Source organism: Balaenoptera ricei, chromosome 11 (genome assembly GCF_028023285.1).
Source record: "Balaenoptera ricei isolate mBalRic1 chromosome 11, mBalRic1.hap2, whole genome shotgun sequence".
Lineage (NCBI taxonomy): Eukaryota > Metazoa > Chordata > Mammalia > Artiodactyla > Balaenopteridae > Balaenoptera > Balaenoptera ricei.
This window is the reverse complement of record NC_082649.1, coordinates 44500902-44521311: the sequence shown is the minus strand read 5'-3', so window position 1 is coordinate 44521311 and position 20410 is coordinate 44500902. Positions and strand designations below refer to the sequence as shown.

The following is a 20410-nucleotide window of genomic DNA, read 5'->3' as shown; positions in this document are numbered from 1 at the left end:
AGAATCATGAGCAAGAACTCCCTCCCTGTTTATCTGGTCGCCTCTCCTTACTTTCCGTGGAGTGGTTGGGGTAGAAACCAAGTCTCAACGGGTTGAGGAGTAAAGACAATAAAGATTATAAAACACAGAATGTTTTTTTTTTTTCCAGTTGCTTTCCTGAGAAGAGAGTTGGTGCTAAGTACAGAGGAAACTGGGTTTATGAGGGTTATTTGTTTTTATTTATTTTAGGATGGAAGAGCCTTGGGCATCTTACATACTCAGAGCAAAGACCCAGGTGAGGGGAGGGTCACTGATAGTGAGACCCCCCCCCCACCCCAGGAGGTGGAGGATTCACAAGAGGGAAGCAGGTCAGGAGGAAGCAAAGGTCAAGGGTGACAGGGTGGGACAGTGAGGGGGCTCTTACGTGTGTCACTGTTTTCTCTGTAAAGAAGATGAAAAAGTGATGCCAGACATGGAAAGAAGAGAGGGTGGGGTACGAGTTTCAGGCATTTCGTGAAGAGTTGGCAGAGATGCTATGAGGGATAGAAAAACCGGCTGTTTAGGACACTGAGAAGAAAAGGCAAGTTTCCTGGAGCCCCCGGCTGAGATCAGAGCTGGGATTCGTGGAGGCAGTGGTCCACGTGGTGGTATGGTTTCCTCTAGTTCAGGTGTATACTCAGGGCAGGAGTGGAGACGACATACCGCTGCCTGGATCACGGTTGAGGTTCGGCTGGGTGGTTGCAAGGTGAGGACGGGGTGAGGGAGTTGAGGATGGTGGTTGATGTGATGGATCATGTGGTGCAAACCGAATGGAGAAGAAGGAGGTAAAGAGAGCAGAGGGGTCAGAGACGGGGCAGAATCGGGCCAGTGGAGGAATGTGAGATGTTGCTGAGCCTGGTGGTTGGTCCAGCTGGAGTTAAGGAATGAAAGTGCTGGAAGAATGGACATTGCTATCAGAAGGTACAGACCTGAAGTGGACTAGGTCGGGTTCAAGGTGACAAGATCCAGGCTGTGGCCACAGGTGTGTGTGACCGGCTGACATGGAGGGAAGACAAAGGCCTGTGAGGATGGGGCCCTGGATGCAGAGGGGGACAGCCAGCCCGGTGTCAGACCGCTGGGGAGTGTGGGTCATCTCGAGGCCAGGAAGAAGGTGGTGGCACAAGAGTGACCTGCTGTGTGAAGGCAAGGTCTTTGTGCCCGTGGATAATGGTTTGAAAACTACTGGTTTTCACTGGGAACATTAGAAACACATGCCCTGCCCGTGGGCCCGGTGGTGTCCAGGACTTGAGTTAACGCAGTGCAGTGGGGGGGCCTGGGTTTCAGTAAAAAGGCAGAAGCGGGGCAGGGTAATGAAGCTGAGGCGGACTTGGTTTCCCGTGGAATAGATACTTCTGGAAAGTTGGGAGTGGAGGCAGTCTGGGTCTGGGAGATGAAGCAGAGATGAAACGTCTCTGGAGAGGCTCAGTGGGAGGAAGAACTTGCGCTTGGGGGGCAGCAGCGGTGACCCGGATGAGAGGCATGAGGGCTTCCAGTTTCGAAAAGGAACTTGGGTCTAAAGCATCTTGTTTGTGTTAGATGCGAGCTGACAGATCGCTGGTGAGAGGCTTGAAGCAGCAAATACTGCTCATGAAGTTGTGGTGGGAGAAGCTGACATTTGTAGAGTTTTCTATCTGCCAGGCCCTGTGCTGAGATAATGCAGATTATCTTGTCCTAACTTTAGAACTGCTCCAGGAGGAAGATGTTATTATGGCATCATTTAAGTTTTAAAAACGAGGAGAATCTTTTCTTTGTTTTAATTGAAGGATAGTTAATTTACCATGTGGTGTTGGTTGTAGGTGTACAGCAAAGTGATTCAAGTATACATATATTTATATATATTCTTTTTTAGATTCTTTTCCATTATGGGTTATTACAAGGTATTGAATAGAGTTCCCTGTGCTGTACAGTAGGTCCTTGTTGTTTATCTCTTTTATATATAGTAGTGTGTATCTGTTACTCCCAAACTCCTAATTTATCCCTCCCCCCCTCTCCCCTTTGGTAACCATAAGTTTGTTTTCTATGCCTGCGAGTCTCTTTCTGTTTTGTAAATAAGTTCCTTTGTATCATTTTTTTTAGATTCCATATATAAGCTATATCATATATTTGTCTTTCCCTGTCTGATTTACTTCACTTAGTATGATAATCTCTGGGTCCATCCATGTTGAGTAGCTCTGGGTCTTAATCCTCTTAGTGGTTGCAGTTGGGGTTTGAACGCAGGCAGCAGGAATTGAAACCGTCTCTGCTCTCTGTGTGCCTCCAGGATTCGAAGGGAGGAGCCTTGGTTACTTCCTAGAATCCCACCTGGCCTGCCCTTGATGGAAGAGTCAGGCTGTTTTGCTGAATGCGCAGATTTTACATTAGGAGTCATGAGTGGCAACTGCAGACTTAACAACGTTTAGCATTTGGTTTATTTTGCTTTTTAATTTTGTTTACACCGTATCATGAAAAGTTTGATAGACTCAGATAGGTAGTGGCTAGTGGTAACAGTATATCTAAAAATGCCTTGATTTCCCTATGGGGTAACTACTCAGTTAATTGGAAATCCCAGGAGAAGCTGAAAGACTTAATGTGATAGTGGTCTTCGATATGTTAAAGTTTGGTTCATAACATATTTGAAAATACCCTTTAAAACTATAGCTTTTGAATCAGTGTATGCATGTGTAATGGTCTGATACGGTGTGTGTGAGAGTAACATGCTGAAATATGATTTGGGAGCCTTCGGGAACTTATTTAATAAAATATATTATTTTCTCCTGGTTGATGTTTAGCCATATTCAGACCTCTAAACTATTCTTCCTTAATATCTTTCCCTGGGTGTGCTGGGCAGCGCCGCAACTATTAAACTTACCCTCTGGTTGAAATGTTTTGGCAGCCCTTGTTATAATAGGCATTACCTTTGTGACTGGACTGGCGTGGAAAGTTCTTGACCCGGCCTCTACCCAGCTATCGCCCCTTTCTTCATATAGCTATAAATACCACCCACGTAGCTCCTGCGTTCTTAGGGTTCCCAGAAGCAGCTGATTTTATATATATATATATATTTTTTTTTTAAATTTTATTGAAGTATAGTTGATTAACAATGTTGTGTTCATTTCTGCTGTACAGCAAAGTGACTCAGTTATACATATATACACTTTTATATATATTCTTTTCCATTATGGTTTATCATAGGATATTGGATATAGTTCCCTGTGCTATTATACAGTAGGACCTTGTTGTTTATATCCATCGTATATATTCTAATTTGCATCTGCTAATCCCAGACTCCCAGGCCATCCTTCCCCCACTCTCCTCCCCCTTGGCAACCACAAGTCCAAAAGCAGCTGATTTTATAATCTGTAAAGGCTCTTGTGAAATTTTACATAGAGGTTCAACTTTTCATTTACAGTTTCCTAGATTCGTTTCTCTGAACCTTGTTTTCAGAGATCTCAATTGGTTTGATGCAACAAATTTGAAAACTTTTATCTTTTACTCCTTTTCCTAAGAGAATTGGGAGGATAAGAAAGCCAAGTATTTGCTTCTCCCTTTGTCAAAAAAAAAGAATAACCACAGCAATAAAATAGCCAACAAACTGAAAGTGTGCTTACTGTGTGCCAGGCATTACTCTGTGTCCATGTTGTTGAATTTGCACAACACAGTGTAATGACTCTTATCATCATTGTTTTACAAGTGAGAGAACGATCTTAAAGCAGATAAGTAACTTGAACATGTAGGTGGTAGAGATGGGATTTGAACTCCTGGGATGTGCTAGAAAGGCTCGCCAGCATGATTTTAGGGCAGAATGTCAGTTGGAAGTTGGGCGATGTTTCTGCTCTTTTTTTTCCCATGTTTAAAAAAAAAGATTACCAAAGGGGCGAGGCGGGGGGAAGGATAAATTAGGAATTCGGGATTAATAGATATACACTATTATATATAAAAGAGATAACCAACAAGGACCTGCCTTATAGCACAGGGAACTGTACTCACTATCTTATAATAATCTATAAGGGAACAGAATCTGGAAAAGAATATATAAATATGTAACTGAATCACTTTGCTGTACACCTGAAACTAACACAGCCTTGTAAATCAACTATACTTCAATACAATGAAAACAAAAACAAACAAACAAAAAGAAATCCTCCCCATATATCCTATGTAACATGTTCATGCACACAGTTCTTTCCTGTGCTGTGGAGATGAGCACAGATTCCTAGGAAAGATGACAAAATTGAGATACTCCTGCACTTTCGAATGCTGGCCCTGTGTGGGGAGCCTTGCTCCGGCTGTGTCTGGGTGTGAGCTCCCTGGCACGGCTGCCTCACCCAGTACCGGATGGAGAGAGGTGTGTGGGCCTACATCCCTTCCACGGGGTGCTGGCAGAGCTGGTAGGCCTAGGGTGGGCTTAACTGCCACGTGTTCCTGCCCCAGGTCCCTGGGTTGGCCTCTAGTCCTCTGGCTCCTGGGGCAGCGGTAGGAATAAAGGACTTTCTGTTTGCACATAGCATTGCCCAGTGTAAAAGACTTTCTTTGTTTTATTTTATTCTTTTAAATGTTATTGAAGTATAGTTGATTGACAATGTCATGTTAATTTCTGCTGGAGAACAAAATGACTCAGTTATTATACATATATATTCTTTTTCATATTTTTTTATTATGGTTTATCACAGGATATTGAATATAGTTCCCTGTGCTATACAGTAGGACCTTGTTGTTTATCCATTCTATGTATAATAGTTTGCACCTGCTAATCCCAAACTCCCAGTCCATCCCTCCCCCACCCCCCTCCCCTTGGCAACCACAAGTCTGTCCTCTATGTCTGTGAGTCTGTTTCTGTTTCGTAGGTAAGTTCATTTGTGCCATATTTTAGACTTCACATATAAGTGATATCATATGGTACTTGTCTTTCTTTGTCTGACTTAATTTGCTTAGTATGATAATCTCTAGGTCCATCCATATTGCTGCAAATGGCATTATTTCATTCTTTTTTACGGCTGAGTAATATTCCACTGTGTGTGTGTGTGTGTGTGTGTGTGTGTGTGTGTGTGTGTGTGTGTGTGTGTGTATGCGCCACATCTTCTTTATCCATTCATCTTTCTAGGCTAAGGGCTATCTTTGGTCTGGCTTTTCTACTTTTAGTTGCCTGACTGCCTGTTTGGACCTTTGCTTTCTGTGTTGTTTTTACAGTGTCTTAGCCTCTCAGAGTTTAGACTGAAAAGAGTCTTGAACATTATCTGCTTCTGCCTCCTTCCTCCTCATAGATGAGGATGTTGACTCACGGATGTGAAATGACGTGTTCAAAACTATGGGACTAGCGGCCAGGACTGGGGCCAGTGTCATGACTTCAGGGATTTTCTTCCTGGTGCAAGATGACTTGTCCCCCCCTCCGTTTTGCTTCCCATCTGACCCTGGCTGGCCGCCTGTCCTCTTTATCCCCTGGCTTTGCTCCTGCACTGGCTGAGGGAACAGTTTGCTGGTGTTACTCCCAGTTTGGAAATCACTGTGTGACCCCTGCCGAAGTCACTTCGTGCCTTAATGTCATTATCAGCAGGTTAAGTAGGACCCTTATCAAAGGGCGACTTGCAGACGTAAATCGTGTGAACTGGGGACCTGTTTTATTATCATTTAATGGAAGAGACTTTAAAAAATTAATGAAAACAAAGTATAGGGAAAATTATTTGATAAAAGTTTCCCATTGAGTAAGCTGAATGAGGATTCATGAGAAAATTAGAGAGACCTCAAGCCAAATTGTTATGTAATGTGGTTAATTGGAGAGGGTGCTGTTTTCCTTTTCTGTTCTTTACACAGAATACCTGTTGGATCAAGTTCCTCTCTGCAGGTAGTAACGTAGATTAATTTGTAGGTTCTGCCTTGATCCATTTGAACTTGGAAAGACATGTGCTTAAGTTGTTTGAACAGATCTGATTAGTAAAGTGGAATGGAGAATTTTCAACACTGGGATGTTTTGGAATGAAAAAAAAATGAGATGCTTGGGTTAAATCTGACTTTTCCATCTGTTAACCTCTTTGAATCTCAGTTTCCCTGTATGTAAAATGGGAAAAATATACTCCTCTTACAAGTGAGAGTTAGGAGGATTAAGTGAAACAGCACTTGTAAAGTGCTTGGCACACAGTAGGTTCTTAATCTGCGTTAGTTTCCTTCCTTCCTAATGGTTTAACGTTTTCTGTTCCATTTAGATATCTGATATCCATGTTACTGGTGAGTCAGAAGACATGTCTGCAAAAGAGAGATTGTTACTGTGGACACAGCAGGCCACCGAGGGTTATGTGGGGATTCGGTGTGAAAATTTCACCACCTGCTGGAGAGACGGAAAACTATTTAATGCCATCATTCATAAATACAGGTATGGAATTCGTTGGTTTTTTTCCCCCTTTGACAAATCTGAGAAGTGTTTCTTTCATTTCCAAATTTTAAAATAACCTTTTATTATTAGACAAGCACTGAATGTGTATGGCAGAACATTAGAAATACGGACAAGTGAAAAAAAAATCACATTTCCACTACCCAGAGATCGTCACTCAGATACACAGAGCTATGGTGTGTCTTTGGATTTTGTCAGTGACTTAGTGGAGAATAAGCTCTGATACGTAGAATCTGTAGGTGGAGGGCCAAGATTGTGTATGTAGAGAACTGATGATTAGTGAGGTCAAGGTTCAGACTAAGCCTCACAAGTTTCCATATCATAGCCTCCTTATCTAGTTACTCTAGTGAGTAGCTGGGTTTAATGATGGCCAACTTTGGGGTGGTAAACAGTTTCCCGGTGAGAATTGTTAACCCCAAGATCTGAGTTAACACTGACATAGCACCTACTAAGTGCCAGGTGCTGTCCTAAGCAGTTAACATATGTTCATTCACTCAGACCACACAGCGTCCCTAAGGGAATCTTGTCATCCCTGAATTACAGACAGAAACTGAGACCAGAGTAAATACTTGCTTTAAGTCACAAAACCGAGTGTTGGGCTTGGGATTCAAACCCAGGTATTTGCCTGTTGAGTCCACACTCCTATTGCCTTATAAGAAATGAAATCCCTGGAAATTCTTTATTGAAAATGATGTATTGATCTCCATTATTTTTCTTAGTTTTGCAAGGATTATGTCATGTTGTTGAAGAACTGAACATCTTCCTAAATAGAGTAACCCACTAAACTGACAAACTTATTTGATTGCAATACAAATAATAATTAGGCAGAATAGTTCATATTTTGATAACTTTCTGCATGTGAGGCATTCTGTTAAATGCTTTCCTTATGTTATCTCACTCATCTCCCAGTGTCCCATAAAACAGGAGCTGCTGTCACCCACTTTTATAGATGGGGAACTTCAGGTTAGCCAGGGTCACTCTTCCACCAGGTTGCAGAGCTAGGTTCTCACCCAGTCTGCCTGGAACCCCATCTCTCCCTTTCTCTTTCTTCCTTTCTCTTTCTCTCCCCTTTCTCCCACTCTTTTTTATTTTGGAGACTTTGACATCTATAGAACTGTACTGAGTCTCCCATGGGTCCACACCCAAGAGTCCCCTTTAAACGCTGTCATAGTCTGCTTCCTTTGCAGGACAACATTTCAGTAGAGGTAGGTGTAGATTGCTGATTTAAAAATAAAAACCTGTGCTTGCCCAGAGTAAAGTGCCAGCTCTCCTTGAGGAACACGGTGCCAAGAGGGTTTCATGGTCACAGACAGTGTGATGATCACACTGTGTCCTGTGTGACTTAGAACACAGGCCGTCGGAAGTCTCACCTGTTCTGTACCTAGGGTGGAAAGGTCTTCTTAGCCTTTGAATGACAGTATTTGGATTGTTACACCAAAGGATGTGTGTCACGATGCATTTTGAGGGTGTGCTCTGCTCTCTGAAGTTTTTTAGCTTAGAAGCAAAACATTTAGAAGCCAGCTGTTCTTCTAAAATAATAGACTTTTAAAAACAACTGGTCTCCAGGCATTGTCTCTTCAATACTTAGGAAGGATTATGAGTACCAATTGGTATATACCTGCTGTGCGTTTTTATACTTAAATAAGTCACTGCTGTGTCAAAGATCCTAACATTTCCTGTTTAATGTTACAGAGCTCACGTTGCTTTAGGAAAAGATTTGAATCTTGTGAAAGTGATTTGTTTTGAACTTTTATTTTGGCAGAGTGATCATTTTAGAACATTGCTTAGCTTTAACTTCTTTTTTTAATGGAGGTATAGTTGATTAACAATGTTGTGTTAGTTTTAGGTGTACAGAAAAGTGGTTCAGCTGCATATGTATCTATTCTTTTTCAGATTCTTTTCCCTTATAGGTTATTATGAAATATTGTGTAGAGTTCTGTGTACTGTCTATTTTGTATATAGTAGTATGTTTAGCTTTAACTTTGAACTTGGATTTCCTAGTGTGCTTTGTTTTCCCTTGTTGGAGTTCATGGTAAAAATACTGAATATCAGGTTTAAATACTTCGAAGATTTCTTTGTTGCTGAAGTTTTGTTGTTACCCTATGCCTAGAATTACTGTGGTTTCTTTTACTAGAAGAAATCTTTCATCTGTAGAACTGTATTTTTTGTAAGTCCTTGGGCCTTTCTTTTTACTTAAAAAACAACTGAGTACTTTTTTTTCCTAGTATGTGTAAGAATTAAGCAGGTGGCATTGAGCTCCACATGCTTTTCTTTGTTGAGAGCCTTGATTTACTCTAGAAACAAAGGAGACAAAGTTATGAACAATTATGAAATCACTGTTAGCAGATTTTTGGCTATTGGGCAGTACTAATCACATTTAGAGAGTAGTGTTTTACTTAACAGTTGTTTTTACTTGATAATTATTCTCTTAAATTTTGTAATGTATTTATTTGGATTCGCTCTGGAAACGTACCCACTTCATTGGGCTTCTTGGATTTTTTCAGATAAAAAGTTTTATTATTTATATGAATTTTATTTGACTTCTGTAATAAAAATCATCTGAGGTGGCACATGGGTTTGGTTTCTACTCAGATGCCAAGTCTAACCATATAGGATACTTTGTTGAGAAGGCCCTTAAGAGGGAAGGAGGGCTTCACAAGAAACAACCTCGTGATTGGGGCCGTGGATGGAAAGAGGGTTATGGTACCCCGATGGAAAGAGGGTTATGGTACCCCGATGTGACAAGGTCACCTGCCATAGATAGAATGCTAGAGATTTCTCTAGAGGTGAGAAGGAAAATAGTGTTTATCATTTAAGAGTAAACCAGTATTATTTGTAATAACTGATTTAGTAAGGTTTTTGTGTACAGTTGTCCCCTTGTATCTGCTGGGGAGGTTGGCTTTAGGACCCCCGCAGATAACAAAATCTGTAGATGCTCAAGTCCCCTGCGTAGCATGGTGTAGTGTTTGCATATAACTTCACACATCCTCCGTATACTTTAAATCATCTCTAGGTTACTTCTAATACCTTATACAATGGAAATGCTGTGTACCTAGTTGCCAGCACACAGCAAATTCAAGTTTTGCTTTTTGGAACTTTCTGGAATTTTTTTTCAAATGTTTTTGATCCGTGGTTAGTTGAATTTGAGGATGCGGAAACCGTAGATACAGAGGGCCAACTGCACTTAGTATCTTCTAAGATTTAGAATTAAGATCTGAAATGGGAAGGTAATAGCATCCTTCAGATTCTGTATTGATGTGAATACTGTCAACAGTTGTGAGTCAAGCACATTAATTTGGATTGACTAGCATATTTCTATTAGTGTCCCCCCATAGATTATGACTTTTGAAAGTGGAGAGTGTGTTTGTTAACCCCAGTAAACAGCACTTTACTAACAGTTTACTTTTATTCTAAAAGTTCCATAGAAGCTTAATTTTCTAAAATTCTGTTTTTCGAAAGAACTATTATATGAAATAAAAATGAAGAGAAATTTTCATAAGACTGATTTATAGATGTTAGGCACTAAGAATGCTCCATGGAGGTGAAAAGAAAGTAACTGTCACATAGCAGGTACCCAGGAAATAGATGCAGGATGTTGACCAGGTATTAATTCCTGTCCTGCCTGTTTTTAATATACAGTAGCTTTTAAAATTATCACAGTCCTGTGAAATAGATGGCACTATTTCCATTGTTATCAATTTGTTATCGAATTGTTAAATTAGTAAACTGAGGGTCAAAAGGTAACTCATATGCTCCGTATCACATACGCTTTTAAATAATGGAGGTGATTGCCCTGGATTCTCAAGTCCTCTTATACTTCCGTGTAAATACTTAGGTAATTTTCTGTAGGCAGACTACATATGAAGAAATGGAACTTTTGGCCAGAGAAGCTGTGGTTGTGCATCCTTGAAGACTAATGATATTCAGCAAAGATATGTGAAAATTCTTGATGGATTTAAGAAATTGTTACCTGAAAACTGGGTTTGCCTTTTGGAGGGTGTCCAGCCAAAAGGCACAACCAAACCAAAGATTGGGAAGGATTTATTTTACTTGCAGCAAGTAAGGAGAACACTGGAGATCTTTCCAGAAGCAGTGTCTCCCCAAACAGCAAAATTGGGGAACTTTTAAGCTAACAGTACATGCATATTCATGAAGGGGCTTGGGTGGTGGACAGAGCCCAAGCTTTAGTTGATTGAAGTCACAAGGGTCAGAAAAGGTCACCATCGTCATCCCTTAGGTTCTAGTTTATCTGGTGGTTGAGCATTTCAGGCTCATCTTCACCATTGAAACAGAACTGGGAATCTTTACAACTGATATATTATCTTTGCTATTGTTACTTCTCTTGCCTGATAACAGGCAATGTTTCTGCTTTCTTATGTTCCATTAAGATCATTAATTACTGAGATCTGTTCAAGGGTAAGCACTGTGGCCAGGCTTAGATCACAAAATGGCTTAGACCAAAAATGGCTCCTCTTATGTCAAGAAAGCCGTGCCTGGTTCTCTTTCTCCGGGGACCCCCTACCCTATCTGCTTACAAGATGACCAAATGAGTAGTATCATATATAACCACCAGCTAAGATCTTGGTCCCTTGTAAGAAATTAATGAGGACAGCATTAATTGTTTAACTTAGAATCAGCCATCTCTGAAAATAGCATCACCAACAACTGTAATGTAGTGAGGAAAGTTGTAGATAATATAAGAGGACATTAAAATACTTAGTACCAGTAAGAGGAAAATCACAAATGGACTATTCTGCAGTTTTAGTGTGTCATGTCATCCTACAGAGGGTGGATAGCCTGGATTGTGCGATGGATAGTGATGCTGAAAACTCAGCCTCTGTGCACCGGTGCCAAACTGAATCTCAGAGACAGGGTTTTGGGTAGAGTAGGAAAGAATAGCTTCATTGCTCTGCCAGGTAGAGTAGGAAAGAATAGCTTTATTGCTCTGCCAGGTAAAGGGGGCCACAGCAGGCTTGTGCCCCTCAAAACTGCGTGTCTGATCCCAGGAGGATTTGGTGAGGAGTTTTATAGCAGTGGTACAAGGGTGGGGTTGCTGATAAGATTAGGGTGTGGGCAGGGCCTGCACTCCTTTAATCTGGTCTCAGGTGATCTCCTAATCTTGATGAGTTTCTCTGGTTCCTTTAATCTGGCCTCAGGGGGTCTTCTCTGGAATGAAGAATGCTGACATCTTCCATTTATTGGGGGTTTTAGTTCTGTAAAGAGCTCAAAGATGCTGATATGTGTATCCCTTGAGGCAGAACCAGGACCCTGCCCCAGGGCTGCTCCTCTCTTGTCTCTGCATCCCCCTCCCTTCCCTGATTGGCAGCTGTTCGAATCTGCCCTTTGGGACTCAGGGAAGATCATGGAGGCTGAAGTCTGTTCCCTACAGACAAGAGATGGGGGAAAGAAAGGCTTCCACGCCCAGGAGCCCCATAGGGTCCTGCTCGGTTTCAATAGTAAGGATGATAAAGTAATATGATTTAGTAGAAGAGATTACAAGGGATGGTTCTGTGGGTTCTATTTAAATAGGTCACTGATAAATACATTGTTTTTATATTACTTCTGTCTTAGGAAATTCTGTTCCTAATTCCTTCTAGGCACGTTCGTTATATTCAGTTTTCCATGCAAAGGGTTCAAATAATAAAAATACCATCTATCTATACTAGTTTCTGCTTGTTTTGTTTATATAGTTTAAATTTTCTTTAAAGCATATTAAAACCTTGTCACCAAAAACCACAACTGGTAAAACATCTTAGGTAAATAAGCCTCACTGTTGCTCCTTACCTTACTTTTCATTTGAAAGAATAACAAAGCAGACTTGGATTTGATGGACTTAGATGAAAAGGATGTCACAAGTGCATTTGAGGAGTAAGGAGCTTAAAAGCGAGAGAGGATGAAGTAGAATTAACTGAGAACCAATAGCCAGGGGATTCTAGGAGTATCCTCTAGACGCCAGTCGACTGATAAGTCACCAGGAGTTAAGACAGACACAGAGGAGTGAAATTCCTGACAGTAGCACACGTTTTTTAGAGGCAGGTGTCAACAGCAGAGGGTTCAGCTGAGACTTCTGTGCTCCCAAGTATGCTCATACACACAGGAAAATGGACTTTTTCCTTTCTGAGAAATAAAGCTCTGATTCCCAGCTTGAATTCAGCCCCCAACTTGTCTGACTTTATCAGTCCCTGCCCTGGAACACTGATGAAAGCCAAGTTACAACTCAGCAGGGCCCAGCATCACTCAGCGTGAAAACATTTCTGTCCGACAGGCAGAGACAAGAATGGGCACCCACGGGCAAGAACAAAAGAGCACAGACTGTGCAGTTGGGCCAGGTGAGCCTCAGGTGGCCACACGTCACGATACTAATAAGTATGTCAGGACTGAAATGCTGGGGGTGTTTTGTAGAGAAATTATTTCAGCTCACTAGTTTCGGCTTGTCCTCTTCTTGTTCTTAATTTATCCCATTCATTTATTTAACTCTCCTTTTCAAGCCCCTGGCATTCTTTTCACAAGCATGTTTTAAATCTATTACCCAAATAAGACAACATTTTTGGAACAGGTTGTGTTTTAGAAGCATGCCATTTAAATATTTTCTAATTAGGCAGCCAGGAATTTTTCACTTGTCTGAGTGTGCAGTTGGGTAGCAATGATTTTGTTCATTGTCTTCATTTGGAATTAGAATTTAATGGGACCATCGTATTGCATTCTATTAAATCTTTAAAGACACTGTAATTGGGAAGGTTAGGCTGTGAGGCTGTGGTCAGAGTCATCTTCTTTAATAGGACCTGGAGGCTGTGATTCAGCCTCATACCTGGATTCAGTCACACCTTACAAGCTATACTGGATTGGACTGGTTTAATACTGGGAGGAGGCCCTTTAAGGTTTTAAATGTTCCCATAGGAAGTTGGATTAGTGTCGACTAGGGATTTCTTTTCTCTCAGAACCTGGTCTGCCCTCAGGCTGCAGAACCCAGAGGTACGAGAGTGTGTGTGTGTGTGTGTGTGTGTGTGTGTACACAGGTAAGGTTTGTATGGCCATGGGCTAGACACAGACAGAGCCTTGATGGTTGTTCATTTTTTAAAAAGTCACAAACATTTCAGTTTGTGAGGCAAAATCAAATTGCTTATTTACCTTACCAAATAAACTTAAAACATGAACTCTGAGGGCATACGTGGGTGACTTGTAAACATTACTACATTTTAAAATCCATAGGGAGCTCACATGCATGGCTGGTAATGCATCGGTATCCGTGTGAGTTAATGTTCATATCCGGTGACAATTTTTAGTATTCTTCTGCGTATTATTACATGCAGTTTTGGGACTAGAGTTTAGCATGTAAATATTTAGAAGAAATATCTGCTCATATTACCTTCTTTTTGTGTTTCTGGCCCTCTTGCCCCGATTAATTTACAGAAATTCTCTATCATACTAAGCCTTCCATTATTCTATGAAATAGCTCCTTGTAGATAGGAAGTAAGGCATAGCCCCAATTCTCCTAGTTGCATTTTTGAGTCAGAAACTTAAAAAGTGACCCAGGCATAATAGGAAGATGGCTCACCTGGCCAGCCTCGCCATGAAAGTTTGATAAATTTTGTAGCAGTTTCCACACTAGGCACTCCTTGCCACAGTCCTACTTTTTCTTATATCTGTGCTGGAAAAACAAAAGCAAAAGCAACCAATAACAACAACCAAAAAGCAAACATTAGCATCATAAAACATTCCAATAGAATAAGAGGCTATGCATTGAAATGTGATTTCTTTCTCCAGATTCTCAGACCCTTGCCCCAGAGGCAACTGTTAAGTTTCCTTCCTATTCTTCCAGAAATTTTCTGTGCATATACAAACACCTATTTTTCTTTTTGGCAGGGTGGTGGTGGTGGTGGTGGGGATCTGTTTTACTGAGGTATAGTTTACATTACCACCTAATCTTTAATATGTTTATAATCTTTTCTAAAACACAAATGAGAGAATAGCATGTGTTATTTCACATTTTTCCTTTTTCCCCTTAATTTATTTTTTTGCACATCTTTTTATATCAGCAAAAATAGCTTTACCTTATTCTTTTGAATGTGCATAGTATTCTATTGTATGGATGTAACAGAATTTATTTAATGGTGCTTATTCATGGACATTATATTTTTTGCTATTAAAAAATACTGTACTGAACTTTGTATGTGTCCCTCTGCAGATGTATGAATGCATCTGTAGGATAAGGTCCTGGAAGTAGGATTTGTGGGTCATTTAAAATGTTAAGACTTATGTCTGAATTGTCTACCAAAAGAGTTGCATTGATCTATACCCCTTCTGTACTGTTTCCCCTACATGCTGCCTTTGATAAAGAAACGTTTCCTTACTTATTCATTGCATTGTAGCAGATCTAAACCCCTTTCATTTTTAATTGTTCTTTTTAAATTTACCCCTTTATTCATAAATTAATTTTCTTCAGCTTTTAAACTTTGTGCCAGAGCTGAAAGGGCAGGCCTGCGTGTCCCTCTGTTTGGTGTACAAACTCTTAGTCTAAACATGTATGTGTGTTAAGAGTTTAAGGGTAAAAATGACCAAATAAGTGGGCACATTTCTGAGTGCTCTGATCATTTAAGAAGTTAGAATACTAGCAGGGAGGGAGGCCGGTGTCTTGAGATAACAGGTGAGAACGTGCCTGTCACGCCAGCTTTAGGAAGCATGTAATAAATGTCAGTTTCCTTCCCTCCCTCCAGGCTGCTGCTGACCCACTAATAACAGGGCTGTGTCTAGGAGGCTTGGGAGAAGATGGGCTTTGATTAAAGACTCCCCTTACTGCAAACCTGACGCGTTCTTCCTTCATCAGCTTCCCTCAGCATTCTCTGACCTTCTCCTACCCTGAGATTTCTCCTGCAATGCAGGACCAGTGGCTGTGTGCTCTCCATCTCTTGTTCTCTGATAGGTCCCTCTATTTTGTTGCAGCACCTCTTTTATTTTGGCTCATTGACAGATTCGTATTCTCATGTTATTCTCTGAAAGAAGTAGTTTAATATTTTCTCCCAGAGTAAATAAGTTGATTCACCCCACACCCTCCCCTTTTTTTTTTGTGGAGGAGGGTGGTATCTAGCCCCTAGATTTACTTACAATTTACTCTCGTAAGGTCACTTAAATATAGGAACTGAAGGAGTTACTCTGTCAAAATTAATACTATCCTCTGTGTTTAGTAAAGTCTGTGAGGCTGTTATGGGGTTAATTGTTCTTTGTGAAGAAGTGAGAGTCATAATTCATTAGGTATCTTCTAATGTCTCATGTTAGATTCTAATCTTAAAGTCCTAACAAAGCTTGCTGTGAATTATAGTGTTTCTTTTCTTTTTTTTAAAATTTCTTTTTTATACTGGACTGGAGCATAGTTGATTAACAATGTTGTGTTAGTCTCAGGTGTACAGCAAAGTGATTCAGTTACACATATACATGTTTCTGTTCTTTATAGTGTTTCTCTTTCTTTGCTTTCTGCCTTGTTGGTAGGAGAGAGTCACTTTGTAGGAAAAAAAAAAGAATTTTGGAAGTAAATTCATACATCTCCTTTTGAGAAAAGGGAAAGTTACTTTTATAGTTTGTTGCTACCTTGGAGCTCTTGGCTTAGTTTCTTCAACAATATGTACCCAAATATGAGCATAAAGGACTGTCTACACCCAGTTACACAACTGTGGGTGGGTCTCCTGCACGTTCGAAGTTATTTGCTGGGGGAGGGGAAGGACCATATTACAGGTCTTTTTTTTTCCCCTCTTGAGGGGAGTGGGCCGAGATGAGATGCTTTTTCCCACCAATAAGAACAGTAAGAATATGCTAAGCCTGAACACGATTTAGTCCAAACAGTCATCTTCAGGAATTTGTTATGGTGACTGTCCTGCCATCATAGACTAAGTGAGGCATCGTTAATGCATGTTTGTGTTGTGTGATGTATCTGAGAGCGGATGGAAGTGACACGGGTGGCTTCGTGCATCTGTGTGTGAGTTGGTGTGCTGTGTGCTGAGCACAGAGGTTGGGCTAAGACTGATGTCTAGGTGAATGGAGTGGGTTTCTCCCTCCCTCCCTCCCCCCTTCCTTCCTTCCTTCCTTCCCTCCCTCCCTCCCTCTTCCCTCCTTCCCTCCCCCTTCCCTCCTTCCTTCCCTCCTTCCCTCCTTCCCTCCTCCTTCCCTCCCTCCCCCTTCCCTCCTTCCCTCCCCCTTCCCTCCTTCCCTCCCCATTCCTCCCTCTCTCCCTCCCTCCCTCCCCCCTCCCCCCTTCCCCCTTCCCCCTTCCTTCCTTCCTTCCTTCCTTCCTTCCTTCCTTCCTTCCTTCCTTCCCTGCATCCCTTTCAGCTCCTTCCCTGCTGCTGAGTACACACCAGTTTCCCAGCAAAGCCTGACCTGTCTGAGCCCAGCTCTCTGCTTGCTCTGTGCCTGTACCCAGCAAATGAAGCACAGTGGAGAAAGTCCGACTTCAGGGTGGATTCCCAGCCTCATGGTTCTGCCCAGCTGTCTCTTCTATACATGTTAATTCACCCCTTCTCTCCCTCACACCCTCTGTCCTTCCTCACTCCTGCTTTCAGAGGATTTTGAGGCCAGAAAGTGGAAAGTCTTTCTTTTGGCTCCCAAAGGTACAAACCTACCTTCCTCTACATCCATCTCGCCATCTTTTCCCCGGTTTGATGGGCGTCCCCTGCTCCCCTGCTCTGGACCCCATCCCAACTGTTGCCTCAGAAACCTTCTTTCTCCTTCTAGTAAACTTTTCCCTCTCAACAGATCTTTCTCACTGGATTTTAAGCCCGCTGAATCCTCTTCATTAATAAAACAATAAAAAAACCCTCTCTCAACCCCATGCTTTGTTCCATCTACTGCCATAGACCATTTCTTTCCTTAAAGGGAAGACTTCTCAAAAGAATTGTCCGCACCCTCTGTTTTCATTTCTTCACCCCATACTTAGTCTTCAACCCACTTGAATCTGGCTTCTGGCCCCCAGATCCACCAAAACCACTTCTTCTAGGATCATGAGTGACTTCAGGATAAATATGGGTATCCAGGACACATTTTCCAGGCCTCATCTTATTTGTCAGTATTTGACCCTACTGACTGCAGGTATCTTTTCTTCACGAAATGCTCTTTTTCTTTTCTGGCCCCACCCTGCCCTGGTTTTCTTCCGTTTCCTGGACTGTTCCTGCTCAGGGCCCTTTCCACACTCGGACTCTCTCACATCACAGGCTGGTGGACATGGGAGTTCTTCAAGGTTGCCTGTCTGCCTTTCTCTTCTCTCTGTGTTGACTCTCGTCCGTACCTACACCCCTGGCTCTATGCATTTGACCTTCTGTCTCCCAGCCTGTCCATTTCTCCCCACTGCTGCCGTGTTCTTTTGCAAGTCACCCTGGCCTCTCCCTGGATTCTCTGGGAGTACTTTCACTCTTTTACATTTCTTCTCTGTCTGACCTCAGAGCTGAAAGCTTAATCTCTTAATCCTCCTTAATGCATTTTAATAGTTTTCCATAGTTCTTGGGAAAACGTTCAAAATCCCTTAAGAAGTTCATGAGATTCTGCGTCATCTTGGATCCTGCCGTTCATCCAGCCTCGTCTCTCCCCATGTCCCCCTGCTGCTTGCTGGCTTGTGGCCAGAGCACTGGTCCCCTTGTACGCACGCTCCCTCTAACACAGCGCACGTGTGTGCTTTTGCCTCCTGCCTGGCACTCTTCCACCAGGTTTTCTCCTGGTTTCCCCCCAGCTCCCCCCAGCTCCCTTCAGAGCTCTGAGCTCTGCATACACAGAGTCCTATATTCTTTAAAAATTTTTTTTAATTTTGTTGAAGTATGGTTGATTTATAATGTTTTGTTAATTTCTGCTGTACAGCAAAGTGATTCAGTTATACATATATATATATATTCTTTTCCATTTTGGTTTATCACAGGATATTGAATATAGTTCCCTTTGCTATACAGTAGGACCTTGTTGTTTATCCATCCTGTATATACTAGTTTGCATGGGAAAATGTGCAGAAGACCTAAATAGATATTTCTCCAAAGAAGACATACAGATGGCCAGTAGGCACATGAAGACATGTTCAAAATTGCTAGTTATTAGAGAAATGAAATCAGAGTCCTGTATTCTTAATGCCTTACTGCCAGGCACATAGTAGATGCTTATTAAATGTTGAGTGAATGGATGAACTCCTAGTTTGTTGCCTGGGAAGGATTATTTATAATTAGCATACCAAAGCACCACATTCTGCTTCTCTGATTACATTGTGTTACATTGTTTGTATGCCCATAGATAACTTCTTAATAACTTCTGTACATTGCTCTGTATACTTAGTTCCCCAAGTACTTTCATATGGATCTTCTCTTGAGACTTTGGGCAAATCAGTGGGGTTTTTCAAACCATATGGCAGCAGCAGCCCCCAACGCCCTCCCTCCACCCCATACACATTTTTTGTAGATGGGAAGTGTGACACAGGTGTCTGGATGTGTGTTCAAAGTCAAAGCAAGTTAGGACTAAATCACAGGACACCTGAATCACAGCCGTTTGACTTTTTTCCACCTCAGTATAGCCTTTTTCTCTCAAATATGTAAAAATTTGTCTTTAATAATTTTTGGAAACTTTAAAAAACTGTGGTAAAATATACAGTCAGCCCTCAGTATCCATAGGTAATGGGATCTGCAGATTCAACCAACCAGGGATCAAAAATACTACACGATCTGGGGCTGGTTGTATCCACTTATGCAGAACTGCCTATATGAGGTGGCTTGTAAAGGACTTGAGCATCCGTGGACTTGGGTGTCCTTGTGGGTCCTGGAACTGATCCACCGTGGATACTGAGGGACCATGGTACGTAACGTAAAATTGGCCATCTTAACTATTTTTAAGTGTACAGTTCACTGGTATTAAACACATTCACAATATTGTACAACCATCACCACCATCCATCTCCAGAACTGTTTTCATCTTGCAAAACTGAAACTCTGTGCTCATTAAATAGTAACTCCCCCTCCCCCTCCCCCTCCGCCTAGACCCTGGCAACCACCATTCTACTTTCTGTTTTTATTCCAGCTAAGAAAGAAAATTATTGCTCAGTGTCCTTTCAGATGATCAGATATCTCAAGCCACAAGGTTTATTTCAGTGGTTTTGATTTTATTTTTAAAACAATCTGTTATGAATCATGGACATAGAGAACAGACTGGTGGTTGCCAAGGCGAAGGAGGTTGGGGGAGGGATGGGGTGAGAGGTTGGGGTTAGCAGATGTAAGCTTTTATATATAGGATGGATAAACAAAAAGGTCCTACTGTATAGCGCAAGGAACTATATTCAATATCCTATTCTGTAATGGAAAAGAATATATATATATAAAAGAATATATATGTATAACTGAGCCACTTTGCTGCACAGCAGAAGTTAACACAACATTGTAAATCAACTATACTTCAATAAAAAAATAAAAATTAAAAATTAAAAAATCTGTTACCAAATGGTATCTTTTCCCGACGTCATCATTTTATAGTGTCTTCCAGAGTTAGACCAGCATGAAATACCCCCCTCCGCCACCCCAGGCCTAAGTGTGTTCTTTGCCTCTAGATTTAAACAGTAAAAATCAACACTGGAAAAGAATGAAAAGGTTTGCTGTCTCCTGGTTGAGGGTTTAAGGCATGTTTGTGATTGTCCTGTTTGTCTTGTTATATCTGATATTATTGAGGATTTTTTTTCCAGTACAGAATGTTAATAATTTTGAAAGGAAAGATTAGAGACAAGGGGAATTCTAAGATGGTTTAGTTCCCAACTTCCCTGATAAGATTCACCTGGGGGAGGGGGAGAACCTTGTTAAAATAGAGATGACCAGGCCTTCCGCAGTCTGGATCAAACCATTCCAAGTGTGGGAAACGTTCGTATATTCGATGAATACTGTTTTGTTAACAAGCTGGAACTACATCTTAATTCTTACAGTTTATTTTTCTGAGCATGCCAGTGTGCACACATACACTTTGTGGTGTTTCTTTCTGGGAATTACCATCATTATCGTTTTCCCCAGTAGCAAAAGCATGAATTCATCTGTG

At 41.4% G+C, this 20410-nt stretch overlaps 1 protein-coding gene across 23 annotated transcripts in view; it reads left to right on the top strand.

Annotated features, from left to right (window-relative positions):
* Window positions 1-20410, top strand: part of DST (dystonin) — a 510328-nt gene that overhangs the window by 292112 nt on the left and 197806 nt on the right. For all 23 annotated transcript variants that reach the window (XM_059939019.1, XM_059939025.1, XM_059939006.1 and 20 more), the window contains one exon: window positions 6195-6361. In XM_059939019.1, coding sequence (XP_059795002.1) covers window positions 6195-6361 — 167 coding nt within the window. The remainder of the gene's footprint in view (window positions 1-6194; window positions 6362-20410) is intronic.